General features: G+C 44.3%; 1 protein-coding gene across 1 annotated transcript; it reads left to right on the forward strand.

Moving 5' to 3' along the window:
• Positions 1 to 2140: 2140 nt before the first annotated feature.
• On the forward strand, positions 2141 to 14560 carry RGMB (repulsive guidance molecule BMP co-receptor b; the record flags this gene model as incomplete). Its single annotated transcript, XM_084305029.1, has 3 exons — positions 2141 to 2225; positions 2783 to 3291; positions 13606 to 14560. 3 exons carry the CDS (start codon positions 2141 to 2143, stop codon positions 14272 to 14274), a joined length of 1263 nt encoding a protein of 420 aa, XP_084161155.1. The 3' UTR covers positions 14275 to 14560.
• Between the last annotated feature and the right edge of the window lie 646 nt (positions 14561 to 15206).

Consider the following 15206-nt stretch of genomic DNA (forward strand, 5'->3'; position numbering starts at 1 on the left):
AAACGGCTCGGGAATCTGACAAATGTCAGAGGTGAAGAGATGTTTTCCCTGCCAGGCCCCTTGCCTTGATAACAGAGGAAAGGTCTGTTTCAGCCCCCATTCAAAGTGTTTATTTAATTACTGCATTTCTTCAACATCAGACAAGCTGGCTTCTACAACACATTGACTAACATATTTGGAAAGAAAAGAGCCGTGTCTGGCTAAATTATGTTTGTTGTGTTGGCACTTACTCAACAAAGAAGAATGGTAAAGGGCTGCAATTGCATCAGAGAACAATATCTAAGGCCAGCTCTCTGGGATCGCTTTGAACTCTCACTCATCGCTATTTTATGCATCCAATCTCCTTTGTGCTTATAGAAGGAAGGGAAGAAATGCACATGAATCTTGCCTTTAGGGCTTTTAATCAAAGCTGCAACTTTCCTGATTGCGACAGTGGATTTTCAAGCTCCAAAGCACTTTGGTAAATTCAAATCCCATGATTCTGTGGGTTGTGAACAGAACTGTCTGAAGTACTCTTTAACAAGAAGAGCCTGCTCCCACTGTCAAGAAAGCGCAGTAAGTTTCAGGGCTTCTGGGCTCCCACGGCGCTGCACGGTGCATGGTGACAAGGCACCACAGGCTGTGGATACAGACTTGTGCATGGACTGAGGCCTCCCTCCTCAACCAAAGTGCCTGTAGCATTTACAGACTTCTCAGCAGGCTTTCTTCAGATTCATCTACCGCTGGACCAAGTAACAGAGCAATTTGTGACTGATGCAGCTGAAGAGGTGAAGGGCTGGTCATCTCAGTATGTCCCTACACACAACATGGCTGCAGCCTCCCAAAACATCAGAGGCACACCTGCTCTGAAATTGTGGGTAGCAAACTCAGGGTGAAATTTTGATGAAGTGCAGAAAGAGCAGAAGGTTGGATGTGTAGCTCTACCAGTAACTGAGCCAAAACTTTACTGACCACAAGGCCAAATCTGGAATTTTTTCCCCCTCTCTGCTCCCCTTTCTGCCCCGATGTTACATGTTGCCTCCACCTTTGTGAGTTTAGATCATCTCCAGCCAGACGTTGCATACTGGTCTGTCACTGTTACTGCTCCAGGGACAGCCTCTGCGCTGGCTGCCAGACGTAAACCTAAGACCCTCAGCAAGCACAGAGAGAAAAGAATTATAGAATCATCAAATCATGAAGGTCGGAAAAGACCTTCACAATCAACTGGTCCAACCATCTCCATACCACCAATGTCACCCACTAAACTCTGTCTCTAAGCACAATGTCCAACCTCTCCTTGAACACCCCCAGGGGCGGTGACTCCACCACCTCCCTGGGCAACCCGTCCCAGTGTCTGAGCAGAAATGTCTCCTCATTTCCAGCCTGAACCTCTCCTGGCACAACTTGAAGCCATTCCCTCTGGTCCTATCACTGGTTATTTGTGAGAAGAGGCCGACCCCCAGCTCCCCACACCTTCCTTTCAGGCAGCTGCAGAGAGCAATGAGGCCTCCCCTGAGCCTCCTCTTCTCCAGACTAAACACCCCCAGCTCCCTCAGTCCCTCACAGGACTTGTGCTCCAGGCCCTTCACCAGCTTCACAGCCCTGCTCTGGACACGCTCCAGGGCCTCAATGTCCTTCTGGTAGTGAGGGGCCCAAAGCTGCACACAGCACTGGAGGTGCGCCCTCCCCAGAGCCGAGCCCAGGGGGACGGTGTCAGGGCGAAAGCCCCCCCCCGGGCTCCGCACCCCACCGGGGGGCGCTGTGTCTGCAGCCCGCAGCCGTTACGGCGGTTGGGCGGCAGGGGGCGGGGCCGCGCCGCGGCGGACACGCGACCCCTGACGGCGGCGCGTGGCAGCGCGGGCGCGCGCGTCACGTTCGCAGCGGGGACGGGGCGCGGGCACCAACGCCAGCGCCACGCGCGCGCGCGCGCGCGGGGAGGGCGGGGCGGGGCGGGGCTTCCCCGCAGGGGCGGTGCCGCGCGTGTGGGGGGGGAGCGTTGTTCCTTGAGGGACAGCGCGGGCAGCCAATGGGGTGGGGCGACGCGGGGAGGGGCGGGCGCGGGTCGCCATGGCGACGGGCGGAGGGCGGAGGGCGGAGGGGAGGGAGGGGCTCCTCCCTTTGTGCGGGTCCCGGCGCGCCGCCATGCATGGACGGGCATGGGATGGGGAGCGCCGCGCCCGCCCGCGCCGCCGGGGCTCAGCCGCTGCTGGGGCTGCTGCTGGGGCTGGGGGTGCTGCTGCGTGCGGGTACCAGCGGGAAGGGAGGGGAGGGGAGGGGAAGGGAAGGGAAGGGAAGGGAAGGGAAGGGAAGGGAAGGGAAGGGAAGGGAAGGGAAGGGAAGGGAAGGGAAGGGAAGGGAAGGGAAGGGAAGGGAAGGGAAGGGAAGGGAAGGGAAGGGAAGGGAAGGGAAGGGAAGGCTGGGTAGCCGTGTAAAGGGCTGAAATGGAGGCTCGCCTGTTGACCAAGTGATTAGCTGAGGCACGGGGTTGCATCATCGCCTTGATAGCATCGGGAGAGAAATGCCGGGCTCGTGCTTTGCTGGGGTTAATGCTTTTAATCCGCTGCTTGCCATTGTCTAGGTGGAAATGAAGTCATGCTTGGGTCATCTCAGCCCTGCAGACCTCTTTTTATTGCTGCCTTTCTGCCTCATAACCCCCCCCCTTTTTTTTTTTTCTCTAATACAGCAAGCGAGCACCGTAATCTGTCTTCAGGATGTTTTCTCCCGCAGATGTGGGTGTAGAACAGGATTTTGCTGTGCCAGAGGTTCGCTTGATTGCTTTCCACCTTCTGTTTTTTGTGCTTAGGTGACTGCCAGCTGCAAACGCCTTGTCGGATTCAGAAGTGCACCACCGATTTTGTGTCCCTAACTTCACAGCTGAACTCAGCCCTCGATGGCTTTGACTTGGAGTTCTGCAAGGCCCTGCGAGCGTACTCTGCCTGCACTTACCGCAACTCCAAAGTATGCCGTGGAAACCTGGTCTACCATTCTGCAGTCCTCGGGATCAGCGACCTCATGAGCCAGAGAAACTGTTCCAAGGACGGACCCACGTCCTCCACCAACCCCGAAGTAACCCACGATCCCTGCAATTACAGTGGCCACACAGGAGCCAGCGAACATCCCGGAGGGGAGAAAACTACCCCCACGTACCTATTTTGTGGCTTGTTTGGTGATCCTCATCTGAGGACTTTTAAGGATCACTTCCAGACATGCAAAGTAGAAGGTGCTTGGCCTCTCATAGACAATAACTACTTATCAGTGCAAGTGACGAATGTGCCTGTGGTCCCAGGATCCAGTGCTACTGCTACAAATAAGGTATGGATTGTTCTTAAACACTGTGTATGCATACAGAAGTAGAAGGCCAGGACAGTAGAGTAAGTGGCTCGGCCTGTAATGGTTAAAGGAGCATTGCAGCTTGAGAATCTTCAATTAAGTTGTCTGAGAAATTAAAAGTGCTAGGCTCCTCTTCTGGAAAAATTGATTATTTTCTCAAAAATAAAACAGCTCCTTTTCTTCCCCAGGCTCTTCCCTCCTTTCCTCTCTCCCCCCCGCCCCAAATTCACCATACATCTCACAATATAAGCATTTAAGAATAATAAATTTGATTGTCAAAACAGGTATCAAATTGCAGCATCTGTTTCCCTGCACTAAATAGAAATTCTAGGCAAGGAGAAGGAAAAGACCGTCTTTGCTTTTCTTAAACTCTCTAAGTTGTATAGCCATAACAGTAGAGAACAAAAATCCATTGACAAAGTGGCAAACCTGTGATTTACCAAGATGTTGAGGATTCAGAGCAGAGAGAAGGAGGGGAACTGCAGAGAACTGAGAGGAGGTAGCAAAAAATGACATTAATGCCAAATGGTTGTTAAAAGGTTTTAGTGCCCTGGCTCTAGAAAGAACCAGCAGCCTGAAAATCCTGCCAAGTGTGTATATATACCTTTTCAGACAGGCGAGGCTTAAAATGGCTATCAGCCGAACCACTTCAAGTGGCTAGAGAAGGAAAATGTGTATTGATGGCATATGTCATTTCCTTCTTTTAAGAAAAATATTTAACTCTCTCTGCCAAAGGCAGGTAGCAGGTATACCTACAGAAAGAAAATGAGATACACAGCATGAGCCTTGCTGAGATGTCCTGTGATTTACGTGTACCTTGAGTCTGGGGTTAAAAAAATGCTCTGAACTTTTGAAGGTAGCTTTTCATTAGTAAGCAGAATGACTTGAATGTATGTTTGAAGCTGATACTGCCACCTGCCTTGTTTGCTTTTTGAAGTGAAATAGCCTTTGTTTTTGCCGTGGTAGTGTAGCTCTTAGAGACTAATATACCTTGATCCTGCATGTACAAGATTATTTCAAGATTATCTGTACTGGAGAGTTTTCACTGTATTGTTAAGTTCAGAGGTAGGTTGGAGGGAGCACATTTTCCAAGGAGATGACTGTGCAGTATTGTTAATAAGTGAAAATCAGTCATGTCACATGCATTTCTGTTGGGTTCTGAGATGCCAACTTACGTAATGCTTATATCAGTGAAGCAAATTTTGGCATTTGAGAGAGGCCAAAGGTTGGACCGATACACTACGGAAATTCAAAATCACCTTTTCCTAACTTGTTATTGTTCAGCAAACAGTCTGTATTGTCAGTTCTTAAAGACTGTAAGATGAAGGCATGAGGCTAAGCTGAATATGCTTTGCAAAAGAGATTTAGACTTATGTCCCTTGAAATCTATTCTGTGGGTTTCTTGCAAGATGCTGAAGTACAAGGAAGTACGATTTCATATCTCCAGTAAGCTTCTTCCCTCAGTTTTGTTAAGTTTTGCAGGAAGCTCTTTATTTCCTTACTCATAGAGATAAAACTAGAGTCTTTCTGTCCACAGATACTGTGGCTGGCCAGAATGGGATGGTAGTAGATAGATGATATCTTAACATTTACCTGGCCACATTCTAGATGTGATTGACTACAGTAGCATACTATGCTGGTATATGTATTCTCATGCAGATAACTAAGAGGAGAACTTAAGGAGATAAATATCTGTACATACTGAGGAAAAGTACATGTATCAAAGAATGTACCTTCTGTCTTTGTTTCTACTCTCAAAGTTTTTTGTTTTGTTTTTGTCCTGGCATTCTGGAAAAGGTGATAATGTATTTTTTTCTTTTATAATCATGGTTCGGTATTCCTGCATTTGTACAGATACAGTTGACCACAGAAACAATTAAATGAAATAAGATGTATGACTTAGGATATTAGAAATGTGTCTAATAGTAGTCTCTGTTACCTGGTATACAGTCCTTGAGCATTTTCTTTCTTTGGCAGGTAATCAAAATTGTATCAGTGCACCTGTTTGTAGAAAATGAAGGTTTTTGAATGCACGAGTAATTTAGCAAGATAAATTTCAATACCTCCAGTGCATCGTCATCTTAACTCCCTGATGTCTTTATGAAGCGGACTATTATAACAGATACAGAAAAGGCTTGTTAAAATTGCACTACCACTATTGCACTGATGCCTGTAACATTTTCACTGCAAGTGTTCCACTCTGTGATGGTGGAATGTCTGCTGGATGTACTTCCCTTATTTTGGCCATGGGTGGGTAGCTTAAGGTACCCTTAAAGAGCTACCAAGATAATTTCAGTGAATTTTACTTACAGAGTATTTCCTCCTAGCTGAGAGCATGCAGATCCATTGTTTGCCTTCTCCGTAAGAAAAGCTTCCAGAATGCTATGCATCATTAGTCTTGGTTTTGTCATTGCCATTATTTGGATATGTCTTTAATGGGAAATAATAACAAAGGTTTATGCTGATCTTAAATTGTGCAGAAGCCAAAGCAAATACTAAACTGCTAACTAGACTACTTCAACCACCCTAAAGCAGACATAATGAAAACAGAGATGAGAAGAATAGAGGTTTTAGTTTATCCTGAATGTCTATTTATTAGGGAAAGTAATTTAAGGAGCCATAGGAATGAAATGTTGCACCTTCATCCTATATACAGTATGCTTGTGAAAATGGCTTAACTATCATTTCGCCATATGGGTGGTTATTGCATTCAGATTTATCATAGCATGCTGGTGTACCATGTTTTAAGGAATCGTCAGCAAAGTGATTATTATTTGTAGAGTTGTTCTGTCACTCCAAAACCTACGAGACTCAAGTGACCCCAGCAGTCTGAGGGCCATCCAGTAAGTTCATGATGGAGAAGAGAAAGCCAGGAGGACATTTTAAACAAAGAATGCGGAATAAAAATCTGTTTCCCCCCAACTTACTCTGTGCATCTGGCTGGTAAGTGTGGAAAGCTGTAAGACTCCTCCTTTCATTCCTTAATTGGAAAGGTATGTCCTCCAGTGGGAGTTGTGTATATATTCACAAAATGCTCTGGGCAATTTTTTGGTAGGTGTTTTGCATTTTCCTGTTGCCCATAGTGAGGACATCTGTGTATCCAGAGTGAACAAAGCTATTGTATATTCTGTGGTCCAGCTGAAACTTGCAACTTTTTTTTTGTTTGTTTGTTTTGTTGTTGTGTTTTGTTGTTGTTTTAGCTGGTCTGTTTTGTTTATGCCTCTTGGCATAGGATTGCAAGGCCTTTCAGATCGATAATAAGGGATTGTCACCAAGTAACTGGACTTAGGTCAATTTCTTTTTCTTTCTGGCAGACTTCTGTATGAGTTTTGTGTAGGTTACTGGCGTCTTTATATCTGATTTCCTCCAGCTTTAGACACAGAACACTGCAGACTTTGAGGGGCTTTCTGAGAATGGATGTAGGGGGCTGTAGAGGGAGCAGGTAGGAAGTATGTTGGAGAATGCATTAAATAGAAGGCATTATTGTGTGCTTCATTTAAGGGTTACAAGGCTTCCATCAGGATGACAGCTGTTCTCTGTATCACTAGTGCAGTTGTCCCAAATAGCAAATGGAGCAGGGGCGCTTGGGCTTCCCTACCCAAAACCTTCCTTGCTTGCAGTAATTGGAAATTAGCTAGTTTTCCTTATTTAGGTGCTTTGTAGTGGACAGCCTGAGAGTGAAAGAGTGAATGGCAGGACAGAGAAAGAAAAACAAATTGGCTGTGGAAAACAAAGAGCTCTTACTGAAGTTGTTTTACTGAGCATACGGATTTTAAACTGACTATTGGCTGTGTTAGCAGGGAAGTGTTCCTTTTCTCAGAGTCAAAACTCTTAAATAGTTCTTTTGCACCATGGTTTCTGTTGTTTTTCAGGAGATCAGTGCAGACTGAATACTATGTACTTACTCTTCAAGCAATATTAAAGAACTTGTCTTCCCGTTACCCTTCAGTTGTTCTTAAGTGGGAACATCAGATAACCAACCATGTGTGATTATTTTTTTCATCTTTATAGACATTCTTCCTAAGCTCAAGTTGAATTTGGCTTTATTTCTCAGAAGTACATGCTAAAGTTTTGTCGGAGGACATCAGTTAAAAGCTGCTTTGTCCATGAAGAAAAGCTGATTCCTCTTCCTATTACCTTAGAGTGTTTCATTTCAGTGATTGAAGAGTAGAGAGAACTGCAAGCAGAAGGGTAAAGTTAAGGGCCTGGGGTTTTGCACTCCATGCAAGGTAGTGCCGTGCTTGGGCATGTAGTTGGGCATAAGCCAATCAAATGATTCAGCAGGTAGCTGTGGACAGCTTGAAAATTGCAGGTGCAGGAGCACCTGCAGCGGATTTGGGATATTTCTGAAAGGCAAATGCCTGCCAGTGCCTTTAAGACAAGCCGTCTTTCTCACAGCAAGAGCCTCTTGCCTGTGCCTTGACTAGACTTTCCAAACAGCTAGCTGCTGAATGTCCCCTGAACTGTGTTTGCACTGCAGTTAGGGCAGACTGAAACCTCCTCTCGGGTTTAAACAGTGTGACAGGTTCTAATTTAGAATCCTTTTCATGCATTACAACTATAAATTTACACCTGTTGGTGTGCTTTATTTTTCTATACCTGTTTTTTTCCATGAATAGTCAGCTTCATAGAAGACAAGGTAGAAGAAATAATAAACTTCTACTGTGCAACTGTGGTTAGGGCAAATTGGTGCTTTGGTGCCTAGTAACCTTTTGACCATAACCAAATGATGGTTAGTTCACAGCATGTGAAAATAAGTAGTTTTTTTTTGTTATGAATAGCAATGGGTGATAGAGAAGCTCAGGAGAAAGGGATGTTGGCACCATCCTGGCAGCAAGACAGGCAGTGAATGTAGTTTTGAGGTTAGCTTCTTAGGCAGAGGCTGCAGCAGAAGATACTGTCTGCTGGGTGCTGTGTTTTTTGGTTTGAGGGATTTCCTCTGTGCTCTACAGAAGATGCAGATAAGCTCTTTGGTCTTGTATTTGCTCTTGGAACTCAGACTTGTCAGGGGAATGCAAAGCTTCAGTTCTGACACAATTTCTTGCATCTATCTCAAGCCTCAGCTCTGTGCTTGTGCATTCAGCACATTCCTCATGATCCTGTCCATCAGGAAAGCTCATTTAATTCTGTCATGGACACGTTCCCTATGTGCAAAGCTTTCCTAGGGTTACTTTGATGTGCAGCACGGTTTGGGACAGTCTCAGGAGAATAACACAGAAAAACAGCCACAGCTTTCCTGGGCACAGGCGATCTGTTGAGTTTGGTGATTTGCCAGCTTCATGAGTGTGAAGATAAACTGTGCTGTTTCCTGGTGTTCAGAACAACCTGGACGTACTAAAGGGTTTTTGTAGGACAAGCTGTGGCAGTTTGTCAGGCACTAAACTGTTTCTTTGTGTGTTACATCTGTGGAACTGCTGGACAACTGCTACAGGGACTTCACTGGCTTGAACTCCTTCCTTTAGGGAGAGGAAAACAGAGTACGCAGGAGGACTCACCCAGCAGCATCTGTATGAATGCCTTTAAAGCCTTGGGGGTCTTTTAGGCTTTACTTCCTTGCTTGTTTGCTCTCACTGCTTGCTACTCCCTCACTGCTGAGGAGGGAGAGGTCTGCCTGAAAAAAAGAGGTAGAATATTTTAGCTACTATTCACGTTGCTTTAGGAAGTAAAGTTGTAGGTAATTTTTAAATCAATTAACACTAGGTGTGAAATGGTTCTTGAGTGATTTATGAACAGTAACTTTGAGAGAAGCTTTCCTGAGTGATCTTGTCTTTCCTTTTGGAAATTCAGTGCTGAACTCCATCTTGTATTCAGATCGACCTCCTTTTTATTTCTGCTGTGCATGGAATCCATACACCTTCTCCTCTGAAGTAATTAACGTGTCAGGATAAAATGTTACACAGTGCTGCTGTAGGTGACCAGCAGGCTGAAGAGGGATTGCAGTATTTTGCTTTGTAATATCCTCAACCCTCACTGATTCCAAGAATTTGGCCCCAGCAGCATCCCTGAAGTAGTCCTTAAATCTTTTCTGCCCTGCCCCAAGACCTCTTGCCTTCATAGGACTTGCTGGTGTCCTTGAGCTACAGCTACTTCAGTCATGGCACACCACAAAACATGGGGATGTGGAGAGAGAGATTCTGCTGCCTAGTGCTGTCTGATGGGCTGAGCAGTCGTTAGCATTTGTGAAGCACCTTTTGGTTTTGTTTCATCCAGAAAGGCATGCAGTGCATCTTAAAATGCAGTAGCATGTGATGTAACTTGAAATTAGGATATTGAATCCAAATTTTACAATGAATCCTTTTGGTTCTACTTAATAAAGTCTCTCTAGCTCCACCTTTCTGCGTGGGCCATTACTCAGGTGGTTTTCTTTGGGTGGTACTTGGTTTCTTAGATCAGTGCGTGATTCACACCTGTTGCGGCCCTCAGGAAAGAAAAGCTGTGGAAATATCTGTTATAGATTGAAAGTTATTTAATGCACTGGGTTTTAAAAAAATATATCCTTTTAATTATATGTATATTTGAACTCTGAAAGCTTTTGGATGTCATTTAAGGCCGTCATGTACACTAGGGAGTTGTCTACCTATGAACTCTTAAAAGCTACCTTACACATACCACATAAAGTCCTTCGCTGCCTTCCCAGGGATATTTGAAGACCACCGATCTAATACCATAAAACTTTCTGCTGAAACATCTACCTATTCTCCAGTGCTTAATTAAATTACTACTAAGCCATCAGGGCTGTATTTTTCTTGAGTTTCCTTCAGATTTTTCCAAAGTCACTTCTTGCTCAGTAGGTAGTGTCACCTTCTTGCATGTGATACTTCATGTGTGTTTTCTAACATCTGGATGAACTCTCTTTTTTTTTTTTTTTTTTTTTTTTTTGTCAGCCTCTTTCCTGAGGAATTTTCCTGCAGTAGGCATACAAGTGTGCACATGCTAAACTTGTTTGAGAAAGGAAAAAGTATGACATAGTCAAAAATGTCACCTTGAAAACTTAAACAGGAAAAGCTTTGCAATTAAACTTGCTTCATCTCCCTTTGCAACAAGGTCTTCAGTATCCCTCAGGACCAAGTTACGAGGTTGAGGTAGGAACTGGTGAGAAGGGAAGGACCTTAGGCTGGGCTGAGAGAGAATGGGTTCAGAGCAGCCTTGATGAGAAGCAGCTGGGGCTGTTTGTTTATGAGGTGCTCAACATGAGCTGTCAATGTGCATCTACAGCCCAGAAAGCCAACTGTGTCCTGGGCTGCATCCGAAGAAATGTGGCCAGCAGGGTGAAGGAGGTGATTCTCCCTGTTCCCATGGGAACACTGCATTCAGCTCTGGAAGATCATGCACGAGAAGGTCGTGGACATGTTAGAACAAGTCCACAGGAGAGCCATGAAAATGATCAAGGGGCTGGAGCACCTGTCCGATGAAGACAGGCTGAGGGAGTTGGGGTTGTTCAGCCTGGAGAAGAGAAGGCTCTGGGCAGGCCTTCCAGTACCTATCAGAAAGCTGGAGAGGGACTTTTTGTCGGGGATTGTAGTGATAGGACAAGGAGTAATAGTTTTAAACTGAGAGAGGGTAGGTTTAGATTAGATACAAGGAATAAATTCTGCACACCTAGAACAAGTTGCCCTGGGAAGCTGTGGTTGCCCCATCCCTGGAGGTGTTCAAGGCCAGGTTGGATGGGGCTTCAAGCAACCTGGTCTGGTGGGAGATATCCCAGCCCGTGGTGGAATTAGATGATCTTTAAGGTCCCTTCTAACCCAAACCATTCTGTGATTTGATGACCTTACAGATCTCTGGTTGTATTGATCTAGATTAGAGCAATATGATAGGACAGAAAATGCAACATCCAAACTTCATGTCTAGAGCCACAATGTTTAAATATGGTTGTCCTTGGCAAGTCTTAATGGTCTCTTTGTTGATCCTCTTCAGGAGGTATCCTTGCAAAGTATTTGGGGGCCTTTGTTCACTTAGGTGTTCATCCCTCATTCAGCATGAAGCTGTGGCTGCTGATTTTGCCTTAGGGTGAAGGCTTCTGTTCTCCCTCTCTGTCTCTGAAGTTGTTTGCATTTCATTCTTTCAGAGGTAGGAGTTTTGGAGAGAAGACTTAGATGCTTCCTGGTAAACTTTGCTAGGTCCCTTGCTTAGCTGTTCTGTGAAGCAGCCAGTTCTGTCTGTCATTAAAACCATTGCCTCTTGTTATCTCCAGATTCGCTCTGTTGCTGAGTGGATGCAGAGCTTTACTTCTGCTGAAATGTAAATCATTCTTTCTTTGCAAAGCAACACAAAAGCGTCCCAGGAAGTAGCTTCTTCATCTGAGCAGGCTGAGATAGAAATCTGTTTAATTGAAACTGTTATATAAAATACAACACCTGATTTACTTCACGAGGCTCTGGATTATGTGCAGAAGCACTAATCGCTTTCCAAATCTCAAGTATCTCTTCTCTAGGTTGGTGAGTTTACTTCAACAAGCACAAAGATGTGAGGTGGTCTTTACAACAAGAAGTGTGCTTGAATGTTTTCTGAATCTTCATCACAAGCATTCAAGCCTTGCTTAGCTGTGGCTCACAGATATGCTTACCAGATCACTTGACTGATGATGGTCTCGAACTAGCTGTGTAACTGATTAAAGCAAAGAAAAAACGTTTGAAAATTCCAGACAGCAACTAGCAAGAACATATGGAATGAAAATAGCGAGTGCTGTCAGTGTGGGTGAGAGACACAGACTGAGTGTGTCAACTAACCAGGACGTGCCAAATACTGAAGAACAATGCAGTACTGTTTAGAGTACGTCTGCATACTCCAGAGGAGGAATTATTGCAGAGGAAGGAGGGAAAAGGGTAGACTTTTGTCTTTTATGACTGGCATGGAGAGGTGAGCCTAAAGAGATTAGAGGTTTTATTCAGATTGTCTGTAGTGCAGCTGTTTACTTAACCTCTAGCTCTGACTTCAAAGCAGAGTGGTAGGAAACAAAAGCTGTTGAGCAGAAGTGTGCAGGCTAAGTGAAATTATAATGTGAGGTTGCCATAAAGTAGATCTTAAGGAAAATTGTAACGTTAATTTGAAATACCCTCTAATGTGTTTTGGAGTACTCTGAATCTTGTAGCAGAGTGCTTAAATGACAGACTAATTAATTTTGATGTAATCAACCAGTCAAGGATGAAAATAATGAAAAATATTTATTTTTGGTACAAAATATCCTTTGACCTTTTCAAGAAATCATTATTTACTCTGCTTCAAAACTGTGAAGGAAGAAGTATCTCTGTTTGTAACATTTATACGTGATTCCTCGTAATTTTATTTTTTGAAAAAGCCACTAGGCACTCTGAGTTTGGTGTGCCAAATAGCCTGATTATTCCCTTCAAGTAAGACTGGAGGACCTACTCTTTCCTTCGTGGCGTATTCAAATAAGTGCTAAGGTTTAAAAGGCCAGTCATAATCTTAAAAGACTGAGTAATTGCTTTGTACTTGTGGTTTTTGTGCTGGAGCTCACCCTTCAAAGGCATGACTTGGAGTATCTTTCGGTGTTGCTTTGGTTCTCCATCAGCACATTACTGAGCAGCAGCAGACTGAAGTGTCAAATCCTGGAGCTCCTGGGCTGGATGAATCCAGGAGCCATAAGCACTTACATGACTAGCTGTTCTTCGTGCTCGTACATCTCATTTTGGTGCATGTTGTGTTGGTGGCTGATAACAGCACCAAATACATCTGTGCCTTTACAGCAGTCTCACCCTGCTAATCCCGGCAACACCTCCAGGAAGTAACAAGTACCCGACAAAGGTCACACAGTCACTGTGAGAGAGGTGGTGAGAATATTGTGGGTGAGGGAAGCTGAATTCTTGTGGTCCTTTCTGTGCTTTCACGCAGTTCAATCCAGTTCTGCTCTGGTGGCTAGTAGTGCAGGAATTATTTGGCACATCATTCCACTGTGATTGCAGGATGCATTCCAAAGTGTTAAGAAACCATCAGGCAACAGGGAGTTGTGATGCTTAATTAAATATAAGCCTTTTCCTTTCCTGACCTTGTTGCAGTTACCACATGCTAATACTGTTGCTTCCAGGCCAAGTTAAGAACAAATTTAACAATTGCCACCTGGGAAAATATTGCTTTAAGCATGTGTACAGGCTGTTTTCTGCTTAGGCATGAATGCAGACAAGTGTCAAAGTCTGGACTAGCGGGCAGTCCCAGAAAATCTCAGCTGCAAAATGGAAAAAAGATTCAAATGACTCTTTTTTTTTTTTTTTTTTTTTTTTTCCCCCATGATCACTAACCTTTGTTGTTTTTTTTTTTTTTCTTCTCTCTCCCCTCCAGATAACTATTATCTTTAAATCATACCAGGACTGTACGGATCAGAAGGTATACCAAGCAGTGACTGATGACTTGCCTGCAGCTTTTGTTGATGGTACAACAGGTGGAGGCGATGGGAACACCAAGAGCTTGCAAATCGTGGATAAAGTCAGTGGCAAATACATCGAAATGCATGCCAGGCATATTGGGACCATGGTGTACATACGTCAGCTTGGGCGCTACTTAACGCTGGCCATTCGCATGCCTCAAGAGCTGGCCATGGCCTACGAGGAGAGTCAGGATCTGCAGCTGTGTGTGAATGGTTGCCCTTCAAGTGAACGTATAGATGATAGTGGCCACTTGCCTTTACCCGTGAGGGGCCAGTTGCTCCCTCAGGTAGGCACTGCTCATCCCCGGTCTGTGTACACACTGGAATCTGCAACCACCAAATGCAACGAGAAGATGCTGGTGAAGGACATCTATTTTTACTCATGTGTGTTTGACCTGCTTACCACTGGTGATGCTAACTTCACGGCTGCTGCTCACAGTGCCTTGCAGGATGTGGAGGCGTTGCACCCCAGAAAGGAGCGCTGGCATATCTTTCCCAGCAGCAGAGGTGGTGCTGTGGGCAAGGGTAGCCAATTCTTTGTCAGTCTTGGACTTGTGTGCTTGATCCTTGTTGTGTTTTTGTAGGTGTTGTTGTTTTTTTCTTTGTCTATAACAAAGTTTTGAAATATATATTGTCATAATATATTGAGTAAAGATGAGTATATATGTATATACAATGTATATGAAGGGATGTTTTGTCTTGGGACACCCACCAGATTGTACATACTGTGTTAACTGTTCTCATGTACGTTGGATGTAGTATTCTTTGTATCTATTTGTTTTGCAGTTGGTGAAATGTTTTATAATGTCCCTACATTGGGACCTGATAGAAAGCACTTTATTTTTTATATATTAAATATTTATGTGTGTATCTGAGTAACTATATTATACATATACACATGTACATACAGTACTCAGTGCTCTGCCTAGCTACTGCTTGGTTTAACAGATTTTTTTACTGTATTAATTCATGGGGATATTTTCTACACTTTCTCTTACTGTAGAGACAGCACCTCTCTTGTCCTGTAATGATGTCTGTATTTTACTGGGTTCCCTAGTTAAAACAATTTAAAAAGGAATCATATTCTGTCCTAATGGTCCTCCCTTCTTTGGAGGGAGAGAGTGAAGTGCTTCCCATTAGCTCAGAAGGCTATCTCAGATAACATGATGTACAGAACCTGCTATGTAATTCTGACATTTCATACTTCCATGGCATGAGTTTGAAAATAAGCTAAGTGAATGTGTTTGAGTGAGACTTATGTAGCTTTGTAGAGCCATTGGAGAGATGATTTTGAAAGACACTAATGGTGTACTTCTGTAAGTGTGTAACATTTCCTCTTCAAAGTAGCTGCTGCAGATGGTTCTGCCCTGGAAGGTTAAGTCATTCTGCACTTACGTGTTAATTATATCAGTATATTAAAAAGTGGGGAGGGAAATGAGGCACCTGACTGCTGTTACTGAGGAACTGGGAGAAGAACAAGTTGGTGGCTTAAAGGCTGGTTTTACATAGTGTCTTA

This window comes from Netta rufina, assembly GCF_964035555.1.
Source record: "Netta rufina genome assembly, chromosome: Z".
NCBI lineage: Eukaryota > Metazoa > Chordata > Aves > Anseriformes > Anatidae > Netta > Netta rufina.